Source organism: Microcebus murinus, chromosome 27 (assembly GCF_040939455.1).
Source record: "Microcebus murinus isolate Inina chromosome 27, M.murinus_Inina_mat1.0, whole genome shotgun sequence".
Lineage (NCBI taxonomy): Eukaryota > Metazoa > Chordata > Mammalia > Primates > Cheirogaleidae > Microcebus > Microcebus murinus.
Genome location: NC_134130.1, coordinates 8,772,917 through 8,793,607, shown reverse-complemented (window position 1 = coordinate 8,793,607; position 20,691 = coordinate 8,772,917). Strand labels below are relative to the sequence as shown.

The 20,691-nt window shown below is 41.0% G+C and overlaps 1 protein-coding gene across 2 annotated transcripts in view; it reads right to left on the bottom strand.

Annotated features, from left to right (window-relative positions):
• Positions 1 to 20,691, bottom strand: part of PRDM5 (PR/SET domain 5) — a 170,806-nt gene that overhangs the window by 30,249 nt on the left and 119,866 nt on the right. For both annotated transcript variants that reach the window (XM_012745854.2, XM_012745856.2), the window contains one exon: positions 18,884 to 18,969. In XM_012745854.2, the coding sequence (XP_012601308.1) occupies positions 18,884 to 18,969 (86 nt within the window). The remainder of the gene's footprint in view (positions 1 to 18,883; positions 18,970 to 20,691) is intronic.

Here is a 20,691-nt window from a genome sequence, read left to right as displayed (position 1 = left end):
GCACACAATATCATACATGAGGAAAGGAAGGGCTCTTCAATAAATGCTGCTGGGAAAATTGGATAGCCTCACATAGAATAATGAAGCAGGACCCCTATCTCTCACCATTTACAAAAATTAATTCAGTATGGATAAAAGACTTAAATGTAAGGCATGAAACCATAAAAATTCTAGAAGAACACCTAGAAAAAACTCTTCTAGACATCAGCCTAGGTAAAGAATGTATGACTAAGATTCCAATGGCAATTACAGCAGCAAGAAAAATAGATAAATGGGACTTAATTTAAATTAAAATCCTTCTGCAAGGGAAATAAATAATCAGCAGAGTACCTACAGAATGGAAGAAAATAAATAAATATAGAGCTACCATTCAATCCAGCGATCCCATTACTGGGTATCTACCCAAAGGAAAAGAAGTCATTTTATCAAAAAGACGCCTGCATTTGAATGTTCATCATAGTACAATTCACAATTGCATAGCTGTGGAATCCACCTAAGCTCTTATCAATTCATGAGTGAATACAGAAAATGCACACACACACACACACACACACACACACACACACAACCCATAAAGTACTACTAAGCCATAAAAGGCAATGAAATAACATCATTTGCAGCAACTTGAATGGAACTGGAGACCAGTATCCTAAGTCAAGTATCTTAGGAATGGAAAGCCAAACATCATATATTCTCACTAAAAAGTGGGAGCAAAATGATGGGTGCACATGGGCACAAAGAGATGTAAAGGATACTGGGAACCAAGAAGGGACTAGCCTGGTTTTAGCCCTGAAAATCCTACATCCTGAGAAACCTCTTGGTTTGGGGAAAACCAGGAGAGCCATGTTTAGAGCAAGGTAATGTCAAGTCAGTTTCTGTATTAAACAGCATCACCTGAATTCAGGAATGACACCTTATAGTGGCCCATTTACATACCATCTGAGGAGTGGACTATATCCGTCATCCCTGTTAACTCATTTAGCTGTCACTTGATCGGGAGATCGGGTCATACACTTCGTGGGAGACAAACGTGTACTTGCTGAATTCTCTCAGCATGTGGGCCTCATCGTGGCTCACTTCCTTTACGTACAAAATAGGAATTATATTAACGCAATCTTCTGCCACGTGTGTCACTAACATTGAAGTAAGGATACTGGCACGAGGTAAGGGTACTGCAGGATGGGCGGGGGGAGGGGAGGACTAGCGGGGGGGGGGGAAGTACTTAAAAATGAAGCACCAAGTTTGGCTTGTGAAAAACAAAATGGTTATTTTTCCACCTCAAGAAGGTATTTCTTTGTTTAACTTTAAGGGAAAACATTTTGACAGAGCTAGAGCTACTTATGAACTATCCAGGTTACTCAGAAATTGTTCAATTCATTCTCTCAGAATATATTAGGCAAAAGAAAAAAACTGAATTAAGGCAGTTTCCAATACAGAGAGAACCGCATGGAATCACAGATCTCAATTTTGAACCATTCCTGTGCACACTGAGATGATTCTGGGTTGTTTTCATTCTTTACTGTTTGTTCCTTGGTTGAGATATACCATTCAGAGTCCGCTAACATGCAGGAATGATCTCCTAGTGATTTGGTTCCATTCCTTTTATAATTGCAGGTGTAATTGTTTTTCTGCTAGTAGCCAGGTATCCTCCAAGTCACGTCAATGTCAATGACGCACGTGGCAGAAGACTGAGTTAATATAATTCCTATTTTGTACATAAAGGAAGTGAGCCACGATGAGGCCCACATGCTGAGAGAATTCAGCGAGTACATGTTTGTACCCACGAAGTGTACGACCCTATCTCCAAGGGCCTCTCTCCAGACAAGGATGAAAGGACATACCCTGACCACCTAAGACACAGAAGGGAGTGGGACAGGACTAAAGCAGGCCTCTGGTGCGTTTACGCCCAGAGCTGCAGGAAAAGGAACAGACTGTCGCATGCGGCAGTGCAGCACTGGCCAAGGCTCCACACAGCACAGATGTGGAAAACTCATGTCCTGCCAATGGGGAAATAGAAACAGAATTTAGTATGTAAAATATTCAAAATTTAGTCATCAAGTCATATATGACTTGGTGATAAACTGTCCTGCATGTTAAAGTGGAATGTCATTTTTTGGGCAATGACATTCTCGGTGGAATGTCATTTTTTGAGCAATGACATGGTATATTGCTTATGTATCTAAAAACACATGTTAAATTTAGTCCCTTCACTCTGTTTCCTCTACAAAGCCAAACACGCGTGATGGGGCCGAAGCAGCCAGGCACGTCACATTCCAGCGAAACATTGATTCTAACTTGATACTGGCACAGTGAGCCACGTACATTCACCCACTGAAATGGAGGTGCCGAAACAGCAACCTACAGCAGTATCCAGGAAAGGTGTATGTACGTACGTGTATGTGTACATATGAGATATGTATGCATATAGGTATGATTTATTAGATAATTACAAAAGTTTGACTTAAAAGGAATTCAGTGTATTGCATATTGCCACCAGTCCTGGGAAAGCCTATGGAACTGTTTCCCCTGATGTGCTGAATTTCTGGACTGGGGTCCAGTCTGTGTCTGGCATGAACATGCCAGGATATTTGAGACCTGGGTCCAGTCCAAGGCTGGCTAGCCAGGCACTCAGTGAGCCTCAAAGGGAGCCCTAAACCTTAGGGGGTTCTCAAATGTCTGTCCCCTTTTGCTGAAGCAGAAAAGTACTCTGCACTTTGAAAGTGCCAGCAAGGAACATCAGACAACTGGCAGACTTCTTTCCTGACAACGACCAGTCTGTAGACGAAAGGTTTGTGTCACTTCCAACCCGCCCTGGCTCAGCCACGGACCCTGGGTGAAAGGCTTCAGCTCCAATTACCAGTCCCCAGGGTCTCCTGCCCATTCCTCCAGCCTCAGGACTTCCAGAACAACAAATCACAAATCCGTAACCTATCCTGTTCATTGTCACCATCCCGCTCCAAGGCCATGAGCAATGAGCCCCATGCAAATCAGAAAATTTTATAAAAGAAAAGAAAAACTTTAATAATCCATCTGTTTGTTATGTCTTCACACTAGAAATAAATAACATTTGGTGATGAAAATACACTTTGGGAGATTGTTCTCAATTCTGGTTCCTATTATTCCCATTTATAAACTTGAATATATGATGACATAGAATACTAAATTAAGTATGTGTGTGTATATATATATGTGTGTATTTTTTTCTTTCTTATTCTGATTCTATGCAATGATAATTTCAGAGAACATTTAGGTACATTTAATAATATCCAAATATTTATAAAAATAAAAAGATTAGTTTGATTTCTTCACGGGAATGCGTGCTTTCATTTCACAAGGATATGACATCGTGGAACTTGATGTGCAAATTCTGATCTTCCATTTTCCCATCAACATTTCCCAGCAACGTCTAAGCCCCCGCCATATTCTGCCTGGTGCTGCATTAGATACATGGCATCAGTCTTCTCATATTCATATTTAAATATGCTCTAGAGAAAAACTGAGGTCCTAAGAAAGTTAACATCTACATTACAGATTTTCCATTGTGGGGACAGACACTAAAGAGAAAATACACATAAGAAATACGATTTGACTGGAAAATGCCCAAATGTGGGGTGAAGAAAGGTAATTTATAATTGAAAACAGAACTGAAGGTAAGATAAAAACTGAAGGCAAAGAATACAATTTTATAACTAGTATGTTTAAATATTTCTCAGAAGCAGGGGGACGAAAGCCTACCTAGAAAGATATGTAGGACCCCCCCCCCGAACGAGATGATGTTCTCTCTAATGAATTATGGTTGACACAGCAAGAAAAACTCAGTCTCAAACATAGCTGGAGCCTCGATGTTTCTGAAGATATGCAGATTTTTACTTCATTATAAGTATGGTTTTGGACAGTCAAATTATAAAGGATATTCATGTTCTCAGAACCACTACTGCCTGTTTTTGAATAAAAAAAATAAGAAATCAAAGAGTAACACCTTTTTTATGGAAAAGAGAGAAAGATCCATAACTATATTTTATGCTGAAGATCAAATGACCTTTAAGGTCCTCTGTTTCCTTCATGATTTTTAACAGTATATTTCACTATAATACCTAGAAATACTGAAATCAAAGCATTTAAAAAAAAAAACCCACAACCACCTTGAAAGGACAGCCGAGTGACCGAGAGGCCTCACAGGTCCCCAAAGCCGTAACTCGCACAGCCTCACTGTGGCATCAACTGCCTGTGTGGCCTGAAAGTCATTACTGGCCTAGATGCATCTTCTGGAAAAACATTACACCCAAAATAGCCTTCTTCAAAGAGCTGAAAAACTCTCATATTGAAAATGCTATTTCGATTTCCAATGATGCAAAGAAACTGCAATACAAGGAATGTGTGTAAAATGTGAAAAGTACATCTCTCTACATTGAAATTTCACTTAAAATAGAAGGGATTACAAGGCATGTGAAATCTCTCTGGTGGCTTTCAAAATATTAACAATATTTCAAAGAAAATATCTCATAAACTGCAAGTGATGTGAAAATGCCTGCAGAGGTCACACTGGTACCACTGAGGGACATCCTGTGAAGGGTCTGCGTGACAGTTACCTTGGAGCACTTTCCACCGAGCAATGTCAGAGCAGGAATCCTGATCACCACCCGCTGGGGACGTCCAATAGGCCCAAGAAATAATGTAGCAGCAAGAAGTTGTTGTTTCATTGAATGAGAAATAGACACCAGTTTTCTTAGATTTTTTTCTAAAGGATTGGTTCATGCAATATGGACCATCATGCTTTAGAACTGTGGTCCCTAACCCCAGGCCCACGGCCTGGTACTGGTCGGTGGCCTCTTAGGAACTGGGCCTGCACCACCGCCTGAGCTCCGCGTCCCCCCTGCCCCCGCTGGTCAGTGGAAAAATTGTCTTCCATGAAATTCCACCCATCCTGTTCAGAACGTCTAAATGACTGCATGCATAGTAATAAAGAATAATAAGGTCGTGGCAGTAATGACTACTTAGATGTGGGACAAGCTACTTGCCCTCACTAAGCCTCACTGTCCTCATTTGTAACAAGGGATGTGACACCCATGTCACAGGATTTTGCTTGTCTTAATGCCTGGCACATAGGAACTCAATAAGGATATTTTATGTATTATATTAACCTACTTTCCTCTATTTATTATTGCAATATGCATATGAACAAATAGCGTAATTCCAAATTGAAAAAGGCACACATATCATGAAAATATAACTGTGTGACTTTATGAAGAAGGAAAATTATGTATGAACTTCAACATAGCATTGTTCTGGAAATACATGAGTAGGACCTACCTATAAATAATTCTTTATTTCAAGATTCGGGTGATATTTTAGTAATTAAAACTCTATGAACAGGGTGCGAGATGAATATAAAAGTCTGTTTCAAAAAAAATAGTACAGAAAAATGTATTCCTTTTCTAAGAATAATGCACTCATTTCTTTTAAAGATTAATTGTATATTGCCTATCATAAAAACAAAGAAAAACTGTCTTTATATGTATTTCAGACAGCATGTACTTTCCTTTAAGTCCTGAAGTATATTATTAAAGTCTAAAGATAATACAGTGGTGCTGAAGCAACAATCAGCTTAAATGCTAAATATTTTTAGAGTTTTATTATAGCTAAATCTGCAAACTGCTCTACATATACTCTTTGTTGATAAACTAAGTTCACACAAAGGAGTTCAATAGACATCCCTGAAACTATACACAATTGCAAATGGGGCTGCCCAAGCCAGAGAGAGGGAGTTGTTCTCTGACACCGCTCTGCCCAGACCCCTACACCAGAACAGGTTTAGATCTATCAGAAGTCTCTAGAGTTTCCCTGGCAGCAGGCCTGGGAAATAAACAGACAGATGAATTAAAATACCACTGACTTAAAGCCCTGTGATTTGCACTTGAATATGGACTCTGGTACTTTGCAAATACCTAAGGAGCTCCTGCTCTGTGCCAGGCAGTCAAGTAGGCCCTACAGTTCCAACCATGAGCAAGACGTTTCTCAAAGGGTGTGTAATTTGAGGGAGAAAGTGATACCTACTCAGGTCAGGACGGTACAGTGTACAATGGGACGACAGCACATTGACCCAGCTATGAGATGAGATGGTCAGAAAATAATGAAGCAAGTGATTTAACTCAGCAGGGGATCTTTCTTTGTTTTTTAACTTACTTATGGGTAGGAAGCGAGACAGTAAAGCAGAAGACATTGCAGTTAAACCGAGAATAAAACCAAAAAGAGTCCAGAAAGAGAAGGGTACAAATTTGGGCCAGCAGATAATACTGGAGAAATAGCTCCCTTATATTTTTCCCTTTTTTTCACTAACAGAAACTAATTCTATCTGGTGGGGCAACAAGCTTAAGAAAAGATGATAGTTCCAGAATTCCTTACAGCTAAGTGAGTGTGGCCATGTGCCGCAGTTCTGGCCAATGAACGTAAGTGGAAGTTGTTGGGTGAGACTTCCAGAAAGCTTCCTAAAGGACATGCGATCAGCTTGGGCACACATCCTGTTGCCTCTCCCGCCTCCTCCTTCCTGTTGCCTGGAATGAGGATGTGATGGCTGGAATACCAACATACATCTTGAGTCACACTGGAACCTTGATCATGGAAGCCACACGCTATGAATGGAGAAACAGAAAAATAAAGGGAGCCCTGATCACTCTGTAGAGCTGCCAAACTAGCCCTGCACTGCCCAGCTCTGGGCCGTTACGAATAAACCCCTTTGTGCTTAAAACACCAAGGTTAAGTCTCTATGACTAGCAACAGAAGCAATTCCTGACACTGAGGTGGTTGAAAATGATTGGGACATAATTCTGTAAGTGGTGGCTGAAGCTGAAATGGTTACTAGGGCTGAGGCAGTCAAGACCATGACCACACCCTTAGTGTATCTGCTGTGGTGATCAACTGGATGCTGAGCCATCTCAAGATAAGGGTGAGAGTTTGTGTGGATTAAGAAGAACTTCTCCAGTCTTGAATACATGGAAATTATCTCTAAAAGATTGGCAGCTGAACAGAAAAATGTAGAAGTTATAAGATCTATTTTTTTTTGAGTTGAAATTTATGTTCACAAGAAAACTTGTGCATGAATGTTTATAGCAGCTTTATTCACAATTGTTAAAACTTGGAAGCAAACATGCTGCATGATCTCAACTATATGACATTTTGGAAAAGGCAAAACCATGAAGACAATAAAAAGATGGTTGCCAGGGGTTATAGGGAGGGAGAGATGAATGTGTGGAGGAGAGAAAAGTTTTAGGACAGTGACACTACTCTGTGTGATATTGCGATGGTGGGTACATATCACTATATATTTGGCAAAGCCCATAGAGCATGCATCACAAAGAGCGAACTCTAATGTGAACTATGGACTTCAGCTAATAATAATGTAAGAGAGCTGTCCAGAAAGTATCCAGCCATGTAACTGTTCTCATTGTAATAACAAAGATCTATTTTCTGTTTTTCTCTTCTTAAGACCAAGTATATTATATATAGTTGACATGATTATTGGGAACAATTTCTTGATTAGAGTACAAATTGTATTAATATATACCTAACTCAATGCACAGTATATATTCATTCTAAATAAATATTCATTCATAAATATTCATTCTAAAATGTACTCATTTATATCAAATATTAAATTATCACATGATTTAATTTGTTTTATACATTTTAAGAAACTTTATCCTTTGCACATTAATTAAGATCTATTTAGAAGGCCTTTAATCCTACATATAAGACAAATTCCAATAGTAACAAGAAACATAAATTCCCAATCATTAAGTAAATTTTATATTCCTAGTAACTTATATTTTGAAACTGAAATACTGCTTGAAAATAACTTTGGTCTCAGAGGTAACAAAATGCAAAATATCATAGTAGGTCAGTTCACAATGGAATATTTTTAAAAGAAGTAATAATTTTACATAAAATATTACCAGAGGTCAAAATACTAAATATACTATAAATAGTATAATATTCCTGCTCCTTAACCTAAATTATTAATCAGTTTCCCTTTAATTTCACAACCAGATGGATTTAAGGCAAAATAATGTTATAGAAGAGCTTGCGTGGAGAAACAAATGTTCCTGGTATAACTAGCTATACTAAGTTTTTAACATTTTTTGACTTAAATTCCCTCATTTTTTTTAAATGAAGGAATTGGATCAATTGACGTGCTTTCTGGCCATGATATTCTATGACCATAGACTGCAATCAAAATAGGTCATGAATAGTGAAGAAACTTCAGAAATGTTGAGCCTTATATTCTTTTCTCTCATTAGTAGTAGCAATAATTATACCTTTAGCTGTAATAATTGTATTAGTTATAATTTTATTAATCACAACCTGTAAGACTATTTTTGCAATGTAAAAAAAATGTGATATAAAAGTTTTTTTAAAAGATCAGGGGACAGAGTTGCTTGGCGTAAGCATTTGTCTTTATTTCATAGATTTGTATTTGGAACAAACAGGGAACAGCGAGTATGACTGCTTGTCTTATTATTTCATTCCCCCGCTGGGAAACCAGTAAAAGCCTGTGTAGACTCAGTGCCACCTCCAGATTCAACCTCTGTCCCTGGCTCGGCACAGACAGCACCTCACAGTTCTGACACACACCTTAGCCCCTACCTCGTGTCCCAGTGCTCATCAACACACATGTGGGCTGTGCCACGCTGGGCTTCTCAGCAACCCACGAAGCACAACTTCACATCCTTATATAACACTGAAATCTGAACAAATAAATTAAATTAAGAGCATTCTTTCCTTCCTTCCTTCCTTCCTTCCTTCCTTCCTTCCTTCCTTCCTTCCTTCCTTCCTTCCTTCCTTCCTTCCTTCCTTCCTTCCTTCCTTCCTTCCTTCCCATCCTTATATAACACTGAAATCTGAACAAATAAATTAAATTAAGAGCCTTCCTTCCTCCCTCCCTCCCTCCCTCCCTCCCTCCCTCCCTCCCTCCCTCCCTCCCTCCCTCCCTCTTTCTTTCTTTCTTTCTTTCTTTCTTTCTTTCTTTCTTTCTTTCTTTCTTTCTTTCTTTCTTTCTTTCTTTCTTTCTTTCTTTCTTTCTTTCTTTCTTTCTTTCTCTCTCTCTCTCTCTCTCTCTCTCTCTCTCTCTCTCTCTCTCTCTCTCTCTCTTTCTTTCTTTCTTTCTTTCGTTTTTGTGAGACAGAGTCTCACTCTCTTGCCTGGGCTAGAGAGCCCTGGTGTCAGCCTAGCTCACAGCAACCTCAGACTCCTGGGCTCAAGCGATCCTCCTGCCTCAGCCTCCCGAGTAGCTAGGACTACAGGTATGTACCACCATGCCCGGCTAATTTTTTCTATATATTTTTAGTTGTCCAGCTAATTTCTTTCTATTTTTTTTAGTAGAAACAGGATGTCACTCTTGCTCAGGCTGGTCTCGAACTCCTGAGCTCAAACGATCCTCCCACCTCGGCCTCCCAGAGTGCTAGGATTACAGGCGTGAGCCACCGCGCCCGGCCAAGAGCATTCTTTTTAAATAAATCACAGGCCTTGTGTGATTTATTTAAATGTTGGTGTGATCTTGGGATGACTGAAGTGAATAAGTTGTCACCATCATAACATTTTCTCTTCAATCCTTTTCAAGTGACAACCAAAGAGTCTAAAACTGGGTTATCTAGTAGTATCTAGTAATATTAAATATCTAGTAGTATTAAAATTAGAATATTTGTCTTGGGACACTAGGAATGTAATTCTTATAGCTGGGGTTGGTGGTCCAGCAAACTCAATCACGGGTGGGCTCCCCCCATGACTGGATGGTTGGTTGGGACGTTCCCTGTTTAAGGGTTTCTACTTTTTTAACACTTCTTGACTGAAGCTGTTCAAAAACACACAAACCTTTGTTTTTGAATTTAGCAAACTTACTGTTATAATCTGTTTATATGTTTCTCCTTTTTAGACAGTGACTCCTGTGTGGATAGAACTGTATCTTACACCTCTTTTTTTCCTCAACCGCTACGTGCCTACCACCTAGTACATTACCAGGTGTGTTGGATTAATGAAGTGAAATTATATTAGAAGTGAACTGTGTTCCATTTATCAAATGAACTCAGCAAATACACAGCTAGATGAGACATATGAATCCATTCATTCATTTATTCAAGAAATATTTATTTATTTATTGAGACAGAGTCTCGCTCTGTTGCCAAGACTAGAGTGCCATGGCATCAGCCTAGCTCACAGCAACCTCTAACTCCTGGGCTCAAGCGATCCTCCTGCCTTAGCCTCCCAAGTAGCTGGGACTACCGGCATGGGCCACCTAATGTTTTCTATATAGTTTTAGTTGGCCAAGTAATTTTTTCTATTTTTAGTAGAGATGGGGTCTCGTTCTTGCTCAGGCTGGTCTGGAACTCCTGAGCTCAAACGATCCTCCCTCCTCAACCTCCCAGAGTGCTAGGATTACAGGCATGAGCCACCGCGCCCGGCCAAGAAACATTTATTAAATGACTCCAGCGTGCTATGAAGTGGGATACAGCAGCGAACAAATCAGACCGGGCCTCTACCCTCAGTGGAGCTGGGAGTCTATCATTGGTTTAATTCTTGCTTCATCAAAGAAGGCTCGAAGATGAGAGAGTAGGTGCATTCAGTCGATATTTGTGATGTGCCTGCTATGTGTGGAGTCTGTGGTGTCACAGGCCCTCCCTGTGTCTGTCAGGCAAGATGAACACTAAGGACATTATTTTAAGCAACAAAATAATGACAAGTATGCCAAGTGATGGGGTGCGGAAGGACTGAACCTCAAGAGCCACAGCAAAAGCTACCAAGCTTCTTATGACCTGGCCTCTGAGGTTCTAGAATATCACTTCTGCTGCATTCTGTTGGTCAAGCAAGTCCTTGCACCCAGCTCCGATTCAAGGAAAGAGATATTAGACTTCACCTGTTGACGTAGAGAGCAGCACGCGCACGCAGGGAGGGGAGGGGTTGATGGCACTATCTTGGAGACCACCTCATCACACCGTTGCTCCAACACAATGTGTTTACATGGTGGCGTTAGCTTCCCTTCCCACCCAAATATCTCAAGTTGGGCACAGACATGTTGGATGAGAAGGCAAGTGCCATTAAAAAATTCCATAGAAAAATAACATTTGATACTCGGGGGTCAGTTTAGTCCCTCACATCAATATAACACTACTCTGGTAACCCTAAATAAATATAGTGAAACAGAATTTAATTCCACAAAAGAGGTTTGTCTATTTTCACATGGGATCATTAACCAACCCAATAAATCCATCAAGAGAATGAAATCCAATTTTTTAAAAATTTTTCTCCTCTTACATAGCCGATAGAAACCCAAAGATCAATCATCATGATCTAGAATACCTAGACCAAAAGTCCTTATTTTAAGAGTATCATTTGGCATGCCAGATGAGTAAGTATACCTAACTAGAAAATGTAAAATTTCTTTGCTGGTGATTTTAAGAGAGCAGACTGGCTCATGGCACATGTTACGTACAGAATAAGAACAAAGGGTGCCCTTCCAAGAGGGCTGACCATCAGAAAGAATCTTCACAAAAGAGAAAAGAAGAAAAAGAAAAGGGGAAATGATGCTGTCAGTCCTTGGAAAGGAAGTGATTTTTCAAATGGTCTGATTTTTCCTTTACAAAGGAAAAGCAGCTTATTGTGATGGGAAAAGAATGCTCAATTTCATGCAGGTATATAGTTTGAGCCAAATATAATACAATGGTATTTTAAAGTCATTTATCTTATATGATTTGTTTGGCAATGCATGTAAAATTCCCCAAGAAATATGTGGGTTCTAGGAACAATAAAAGATTTACCTATTCCAAAATCAAATCAAAGATGTTTTCAAACAGTGGCCGTGAGCCAGATCCCTCTAGTCCCCATAGTGTAAAAGCTGATGAAGTTTAGAAATTTTTAAAAATTTTACATTTTCTTTAAGATTATAATAGCTATTTTTAAAGGTTATAAAACTTGTGTTTAATCCCTTCTTCTTAGCTAGATATAAAAGCAGAAATAGCTGCGTATGATCCTCAAGTACCTAGCCGGCTCAAGTGTGAACTCAGCCCATCCTTGCTTTCCCTCACTTCTGCTCTACTACAAGCTGCCCTTCCTGATGCCACGTGGAACATCACAATGCCCCAAAGTGCCCCTTCTAGGCATCCTATGTTCATCTGTGACTCTTCTCTATTCTTCATTAGCTACACCTAATACACATGCACACTTTGTCAACACTTACCTCAAAGGTGTCTTGAACGCATGTTCCCTATTTTCAGAGTCCATGGCACCTGGTGTGGGTCCCCGCTGCCCTGGCTCCAGCACGCCTCCTTACCAGGCCTCCCTTACCTGAGAGCTGCCTCTTTCAGTTCTCACTGGAGAGTGACTTCAAAGCAACCTTTCTAAGGGACAGCACTGATATGTCACTCCTCTACTCCAAACCAAACCACACCCATACAACAGACTTTGTACCAACTTCTCAGTCCCAGTCTGTCTCCACTCCAGTCATCCTTCAACATGCATCCTCAGATCTAGTCACCGTCATAGGCCACCCTGACGGCATCTGCAGGCACTTCTCTCACATTACTCATGCCATCACATCTGCCTGGCATGCCCCCCGCCACACTCCTCCAAACTCAACTCACATATCACCCTCTCTCTCCAGCATTTCCTGAAATCTATTCACCCTTCCTCTCCCTGACTCAAGAGACTTGCTTTTGCATCTGTATCCCAAGCTTTGTACACACGCCTCGTAATGTGTTCAAGAGGATCCCGAGCTGATTTTCACCCTTAAAAGATTATTTTCTGTTATGAACCAAGGCTACATGTACCCTATACAGTGTTCCTGAAGCTAGGGAAATTCTCTTGCCTTTTCCTCCCGTTAGCATGTATGCCTCGCTCCTCTTGCCCTAACATCTTGGTCCACCTAGAATGAACTCTTTTCTTTTTCCTTCAACATCACACTTTCACTGCACCCACACAGTTCATCAGCTTGATGCACTGGTCAAAATCTTTTGGACAGTGTTCAAACGCTACATCAATATACCACCCAAAGCCTCTAGATAAACCCAGCGATGCCTGATGCCCAGGCACCCCACCCCAGTACGGGCTTACAGCCGCAGGCTCGCACTGCAAAGTGCTGGGGAAAAGGGCAAAGGGCAAAGGTCTGCTAAACCCAGACCTAAAATCTGAACAACCTGAGGATCTGGGACAGGAAGATTCATGAAAGAAAATTAACAGAATATAAAACAACATAACAGACTTGTTATTTGTAACCACGGGCAATTCCATTTTAATCCTGTAAGAACTGATCTGGCTGTTTCTACAAACAGCTGTGATCTTAGAAACCTGACAACTTGTGCAAGCTAATTGGGTGTTTGATGTGGTGTTCAAAACACAGAGTTTCTGGAATAACTTTCTAATGAGTCCAGGTGCCTTCCATGTTGAAATCAAAAGTAATTACACAAGACACGAAGCTTTCTCTGGTAAATGGTTACAAACAACAATTTCTTTTGAACCTAATGTTTACAAGATGGATAGTTACGAGCTTGTGCCCCAACTCACTGAGCAACTGTTTTGGCTCAAGGTGTCTAAAACAATACAAACATAAATTCCATAATTTCCAGATGACCCATAGTTCCTGAGAACCTGCTGAGATGGATTTCAGGCACTGCACACTCAGAGTTAAGCAACTGGCACGTACCTACCTCAGACACAGTCTGCAGTGGTCAAGAAGGCTTGCAAACACAGAGCACGGCGACCAGGAGGCAGGGTCTGGCGGCCTGGCTGGAGCTGCCCCAGGAACAAAGAGCCCGGGGAAAGTGCGTATCTCCTCTTAAGGTGGTTTATAAGTCTTGGTTGGAATCAATCCATGGTGTGCAAACTAACAAAATCTTCCCAGAAGAGGACCTGAGGACCTGCCCCTCCAAACAGCCACCTCCTCCTTCGCCCAGGCAAAAGACAAAGTGCAGGAGTGGGGTGGGAAGGCAGACCTGGGTAGAGATGCCACAGCCTAGAGGGCAGCTCACTGAGCCCTGCCTGAGCCCTGCAGGCTCTGCCCACATCGTTGGAAACAGAACCCTTTGCAGAAACCATCGCTAGGTGGCCTAAGTGCACGTGGGACCTCTTGATAGAGGTGCTTCCCTGGCTGAAGTGCAAGAATTTCTGCTTGTATCAGTTTCCAAGCAGTAAATTAATCCAGAGCCATTAGGTGAAAGAAGTTATCCCAAAAAACCCTAGACAGTCAAAGAATAAATTACTACTTCCAGGATGTGGAAAGCCACAAAGAATATCACCCCTACCCTGACAATGACAAAAAGACTGAATCATTTATAATCTTTTTTTTTTTTGAGCCTAAGGTCATGAAATATTTGGTGAGCTAAGGTCACAAGACAATCAATCAGATGAACCGAATGTCACCACTTCCCCCTTGTCAGAGAAGAGGGAGGTGGTGACCTTTGGTTCATTGGCTCTATCGGGAGGAGGCAGGCCGCATGCCGTTGAGCCCCGCCATGCCCCGGCCAGGTTTGCGGGTGCAGGAGGAGGACTAGCAGGACCCGCCCATTTTCTGTTCCCATGTGAGCACGGGTGATCAGCAGCCACTGCCAGGAAAAAACACAAAACCCCTGAGGCCACGGACCCTTCTCGTACAGAAACAGCCTTTTGCCTCTGAGTGAGGGTGAGACCCCTGCCATGTCCCAGCCCTCACCCTGCTGGGACAGGAAGGAAAATCCCTCTGCTGCGGGGTGGGACAGAAACCCTCCAGGTGTTCTGGTCCCAGGCAAAGGCCCCCTGCCTCTGGAGAGGGACACAACCCTGCCGACACCCACGCCCTACGCTGACCGAGGGAAGGGGCAGAAAACCTGCTCTTGCCCAGGAAGCCCAGCGGTCCCCAGGGGAGGGCTGCTGCTACAGGAAGAAGAGCAGGGATGTCACCTTCGCCCAAGCCCTCCGCTGGCAGAAGGTGGAGCTCACCTGGAGGAGGACTGGGAAACCCACCTGCCCCCCAGACCTGTGCTGTCCAATAGACCTTCCTGTGCTGACCAAGATGTTCCCTATCTGTGCTGTCCAACACGGTAACCACTAGCCACATGTGCCTGTAAAGTGGCTAGTATTACTGAAAAAGTAAATTTTAAATTTTATTTAATTTCAGCTAATTAAAATTTAAATTTAAAGAGCCACCACATGTGGTCAGGACACTGTAGCTGTCAACCCTGAATGGAGCCAGAGTCAGAGGTCCTCCGTTACCGGGGGAGGGGCAGAAATGCTGAGGACGCTGCAACCCCAAGGCTCACATGCAGGGGACCTGCCTAACTCTCACACTAGAGCAAGGGCCCCAAGAAAGCCGTCTGGCCCACCCAAGTCTTGTGCCGAGTAACAAGTGCCAGAAGACTGCTGCCAAGGAAGGACAAAGGCACACAGGGTCTGCCAAAGCCTGACAGTGAGGAAGACTCCCTAAGAAAAACTCTTAAGGCCTCCAGGCCTCGCACAAAGACAGGTAACAGCAGCCCTAGAGAAGCTTAAAACCTGTGGTAACCATAGCAACAACAAAACTCAAATTTAGCTCAACTACTGACTAGATTGGCTCAACCCCTTACAGTAATGGCTTGGCAGAAAAAGAGGTGTGCACCTATTTCCAGGCATAAATAGTCTATGCCTTACTCTCTATTATTCTTCTACGCAAAATAACAGGCATTCAATCATAAGTTATGTAACACATAAAAAGCAACCACCCAGCTCCCCCCATTATCAAGAGATAGAACAGTCAAGACAATAAGATCCAAAGATGGCCCAGATGGTAGAAATATTAGAGAATTAAAAATTACTATAATTAATGTCAAATAATCTAGTGAAAAAGGTAGACCACATGGATGAATAAATGGGCAATTTCAACAGAAATATTGAAACTATTTTTAAAAAGCTAAATGGAGGATGGACATGCTTGAAGCTCTGACTCAAGGAAGGAGAGGAGTCAAAGGCAATATATGTAACCTTAACATTTGTACCTCCATATATGCTGAAATAAATACATACTAAAAAGTATCAACCCCTCTAAAAAAATCTAAATGGAAGTGGTAGATATGAAAAATATGATATCAAAGATGAAATCCTTCAATAGTCAGACGGGGCATAACAGAGGAAAGAATCAGTGGAACTGAAATTATGTCAAGAGAAATTAGAAACATAATGACACAAAGAAAAAAACACTGAGATACAAAAACAAAACAAAAAGAAAATAAAGTAACCACGAACTCTGGGATGATATCTAATATTCTAACAAATATAACTGGTGTCTCATAGAAGACAAACAGAAAGGGACCAAAGAAATATCTGGGGGAAAAAATGGCCAATAATTTTCTGAAATTTAACTAAAGATAACAGACTATTGATCTAAGCTGGATACATACAAAGAAAAACATAGGCAGGCACCACATCGTCAACAAGCTGAAAGCAGAAAATAACGAGAATATACTGAAGGAAATGAATAAATCACTGCCCTTGGCCTCAAGCCCCAGACTCTTCACAAAAGGTCTATGAGTGTTTGCCTTTTAGCAAAATTTGGATTTTAGCAAAATTATCTCTGGCACTTGAGAGTCTTACTGGACTCTACAGACTATACCCAGAGAGAAATGGCTTTGTGTTCCTTCTCCAGGATGTTCATGCAGTTCCCACAGCATGTAAATCCGGGGTGCAGGCACAACACAGCACTGTGTGCAGTCTCACTAAAGCTTCCTAAAGCTGCAACTCACCGAATTGTATAATTTTTTGCTATTGCTATTGTTGTAATGGGATTAAAAGATCTTGAAATAGGACAAAATATGTCTAAGAACAATCTAAATGCTCGATGTAAAGTGAATACAAAATTGAAACTGAAATATGTTATGGTCCAAATGTAATAGTGTCTTTTTTTTAACAACAAAAAACATTTTTTAAAGCAAAAAAAAAAAAAAAAGAGTCTTACAAAACACAAATAATACTGGGAAAACACGACCTTGCAGAGGATGCTCCTTTAGAATGCTCTTTAAAAAAATCTCTTTTGATTCTTGATATTAATTTTATTGTACTAGCTGATAATCTTTTTTTTTTTTTTTTTTTGAGACAAAGTCTCACTGTTGCCTGGGCTAGAATGCCATGGTGTCAGCCTAGCTCACAGCAACCTCAAACTCCTGGGCTCAAGTGATCCTCCTGCCTCAGCCTCCTGAGTAGCTGGGACTACAGGCATGCGCCACCATGCCCAGCTAATTTTTTCTATACATTTTTAGTTGGCCAATTAATTTCTTTCTATTTTTAGTAGAGATGGGGTCTCGCTCTTGCTCAGCCTGGTCTCGAACTCCTGACCTTGAGCAATCCTCCCTCCTCGGCCTCCCAGAGTGCTGGGATTACAGGTGTACTAGCTGATAATCTTAAAATGCTTTTGAAACGCTGGACTAATATGCAAAGAATATCTGTACTTATTCAGTACTTAAGAAACAGGATTTCAAAACTAAAACTGGGTAAAATGTAAAAAATGCATGAAAGAGGAAGATTAAAGAAAAGTTTGAGGTAAAACCCAAAAAGTTTGTATTTATCTACCCTGTCCCTTTGACGGCGCTCTCCTCCATTGTGTGGGATCCTAGCTGCAGTCTGGTGCTTCTGGTCTATGCATTCTCTGGAGTTCCCTTCATCAAAAGCTGGAATTTATTTTCTTTTTGCACACTTAATTCTTGAAGACCCTGACAAGGTGCCATTCATCTGCGGCTGAACACCTGGGTGACAGTGATGGGATCTCAGAGTAAAGGTTCCAAAATTCAAAGGAACATGAGACTTTTAAGTTTGGGGTCTTTACTATAATTTGTTTAGTTTGAAAATATACAGGAAAGTACATGAGTCAGTGGAATGAGAAAATATTCAATTCAATAAAAGGCAAAAAAGTGGAGGACGGTCTCTGTACCCAGGATGCCAGGTTCAAATCCCAACTCTGTCGCTTACTTGTTGGGCCTGAGTTTCTCATTTTTCAAAAAGGGGTAGTAATGATAACTACTTCATAGAACTGTTGTGAGGCTTAAATGAATGATTAAACTTGAAGGCCTAACAGAATACCTAGCATGTAATTAGTGTTCTTCATGTTTATTTTTGTATTTTTCTTAACTATATGTATTATTCTCACTAATAACATCAAATTAAAACAAAGTAAAGAAACAAATTAATTGAATTGGAAATATCACACCCCCTCCCATGCCCCCTCTCCCCCCTGGAGTCAGAGCTTCAAGCGTGACCATCCCCCAAACGTTGCACATCTCACTCATTGTGTTTGTATATACCCATCCCCTCCTCCCCCCTCCCACCTGCCCGACACCCGATAAATGTTATTCCTACATGTCCACTGAGGTGTTCAGCTTTAAGAAATAATGGTGATATAGCACCTCTTGCATTTTCCTGGATAGAGCTGGAACCCATTCTACTAAGTGAAATATCTCAAGAATGGAAAAACAAGCACCACGCATGTACTCTCCTTTCATTTAAATGACCTGAAACACTCCTCCTGTCATTATACTTGCTCGTAAGTATTCATGGCCAAATGCTGACAGACTGGCCTCTACTCGAAACATGTTCCTATTATTGAATAGTCTAAAAGGTAAACCCTTTATATGTTAAATGTGAAAGTCTGTTAATCTGGCAGTTTGTCATTTATGATTCCAGAAAATTAATTCACAATTCAAAGAACAGGGAACCCTTTGGGATTTGAATTTCTGTTTTTCTTTTTCTTTTCCATTGTTTTGCCTTTAAAAACATCCTCCAATGTCCTTCATCAATAGAAACATATCATTTCAGATAGATCACCTTTATTTTCTCAGGTAAAGCTCAATATAGTTCTTTGAAAAATAAGTATGGTTTATCCGATCGATAGGAATGAGAATCTTACCCTGGTGTGAGTACGAATGTGCATCTTCAGTCCGTCATTTTTACTGAATCCTTTTTCACAGTAAGGGCACTGATAGGGACGCTCACCTACAAATAAAGGAAAACGGAAAGTCGCAGAGTCAGCCCTGTGCCACCACTCCTCGCATGCTCAGATCCTGGCCACCACATGGGCAGCTCTGTGCTACTTCAAGAAGAGACTCAGGCACGGCTGGACAGACACCACCGCGGGCCATGCAGACACCACCGTGGAGAGGGGACCCAGCCCACAGCACTCCCAGGGCTCAGACATGAACACTCTCCAATAGGACGCTTGCCCCTCCAATCCTTTTAATACTTGAGCCCAAATTAAATCTCCTAATTTTAAGAATTTGTTAAAAACATTTTATGTTAATCAATTTATTCTGTCACTAGGTTACTCATGACAGGGATCTTTATTTAACTGCTTCATTGATACTTTGTTTTTTCAAGTTTCATCTAAATGACTCTGTCCCAGGATTATGAGTTTCGAACAAATTTCGTAAAATTCACATATGTTAAACAGAACCCTTGGCCGGTACACTAGATAACAAGTGATCCTTACTTTCTGATACCATTGGTACCTCTCACCTAGCTGCTATAAGTCAGAAAATATCCAGGATTTTTTAAAACAAGCAAACGCACATACACATCACATTTAAAACAATTCTAGTGTGAAATGACTAGAAGGTGAGAAATTTAATCTCCAAGAGGAATCTGAAGATACTTTCTTGTCAAACCCTAATTATTTTGAAAGGACAGTAGCTCAAAATCACTCATTTATTTATTCTTTTATTAGCAACATACTTACAGGGCAGAATACTAGATTCTGGCTGCATTCAAAGATCAATACAATTAAATATTTGATTTTGCCAAATGTAAAATGTCTGCCTTCCCTTCACCTCAGAGCCAGGACTTTTGATTAGTAGTACATGTTCTTCCTCCACTTGCTCATGTTCCATTTGCTCTGGCCTCGTCACATCTGGGTATCACAGGCACTATCCCACTGAACTCACTTATTGGATCCACAAGGAGCCCCCTTGTTACTTGATCCCATGATTGTTTCTCATCAAGGCCTTCCCTGACCTCTCCCCATTCCTGACACTGCTTCACAAACCGACAGCGACATGCCCAGGTCTCCCCAGTCTGGCCCAGTGCCGTGGTGGCCCCTGCGTTGTTCTGGACTTTGTGGTTCTGGCAGGTGAGGAAGCACCTGCCACGGCGCCCTTTGAACTGGGCACTGTAAAATGGTGACAACCACCCAAAATAGAAAAAAAAAAAAAAACTAAAAACAACAATGGCAGCACAAATAGGAACAGATCCCTTCAATGAACTATCTAAACTTGCCAAATTCTGTGAGACAAAATGAACCTTTGCACTAGGTAAGCTGACCTAGAATTCTTGACCTTATGACAGTCATGACTCTAGAAAAGTGTGGCTTTTCACAGTCAGTAGAATAAAGGCTTAGTGACATCTAGGAAAACATAATCTTATTTTAACACTAAATTGATAATATGTGCTTATCTGAATTCCAGATCTCTGCTGGGTCCAGTCTCTAGGTACCCATGCGTCCATTGGGTATCTTCATTTGGATATTGGCAAACAACTCAAATTTAGCGTGCATGATTCCAAACTCATGCCATTTACCCTCAGATGTTGTGTGTCCTATATATCCTGCTCTGGTTGCTTAGACCACATTCATCTAGTTTCCAAATAAGAAACTTGGGAGCCATGCAAGATATCCCTTTTCTATTTACTTCTCCCTACATCTAGTCTCTAAGTCATAATGATTTC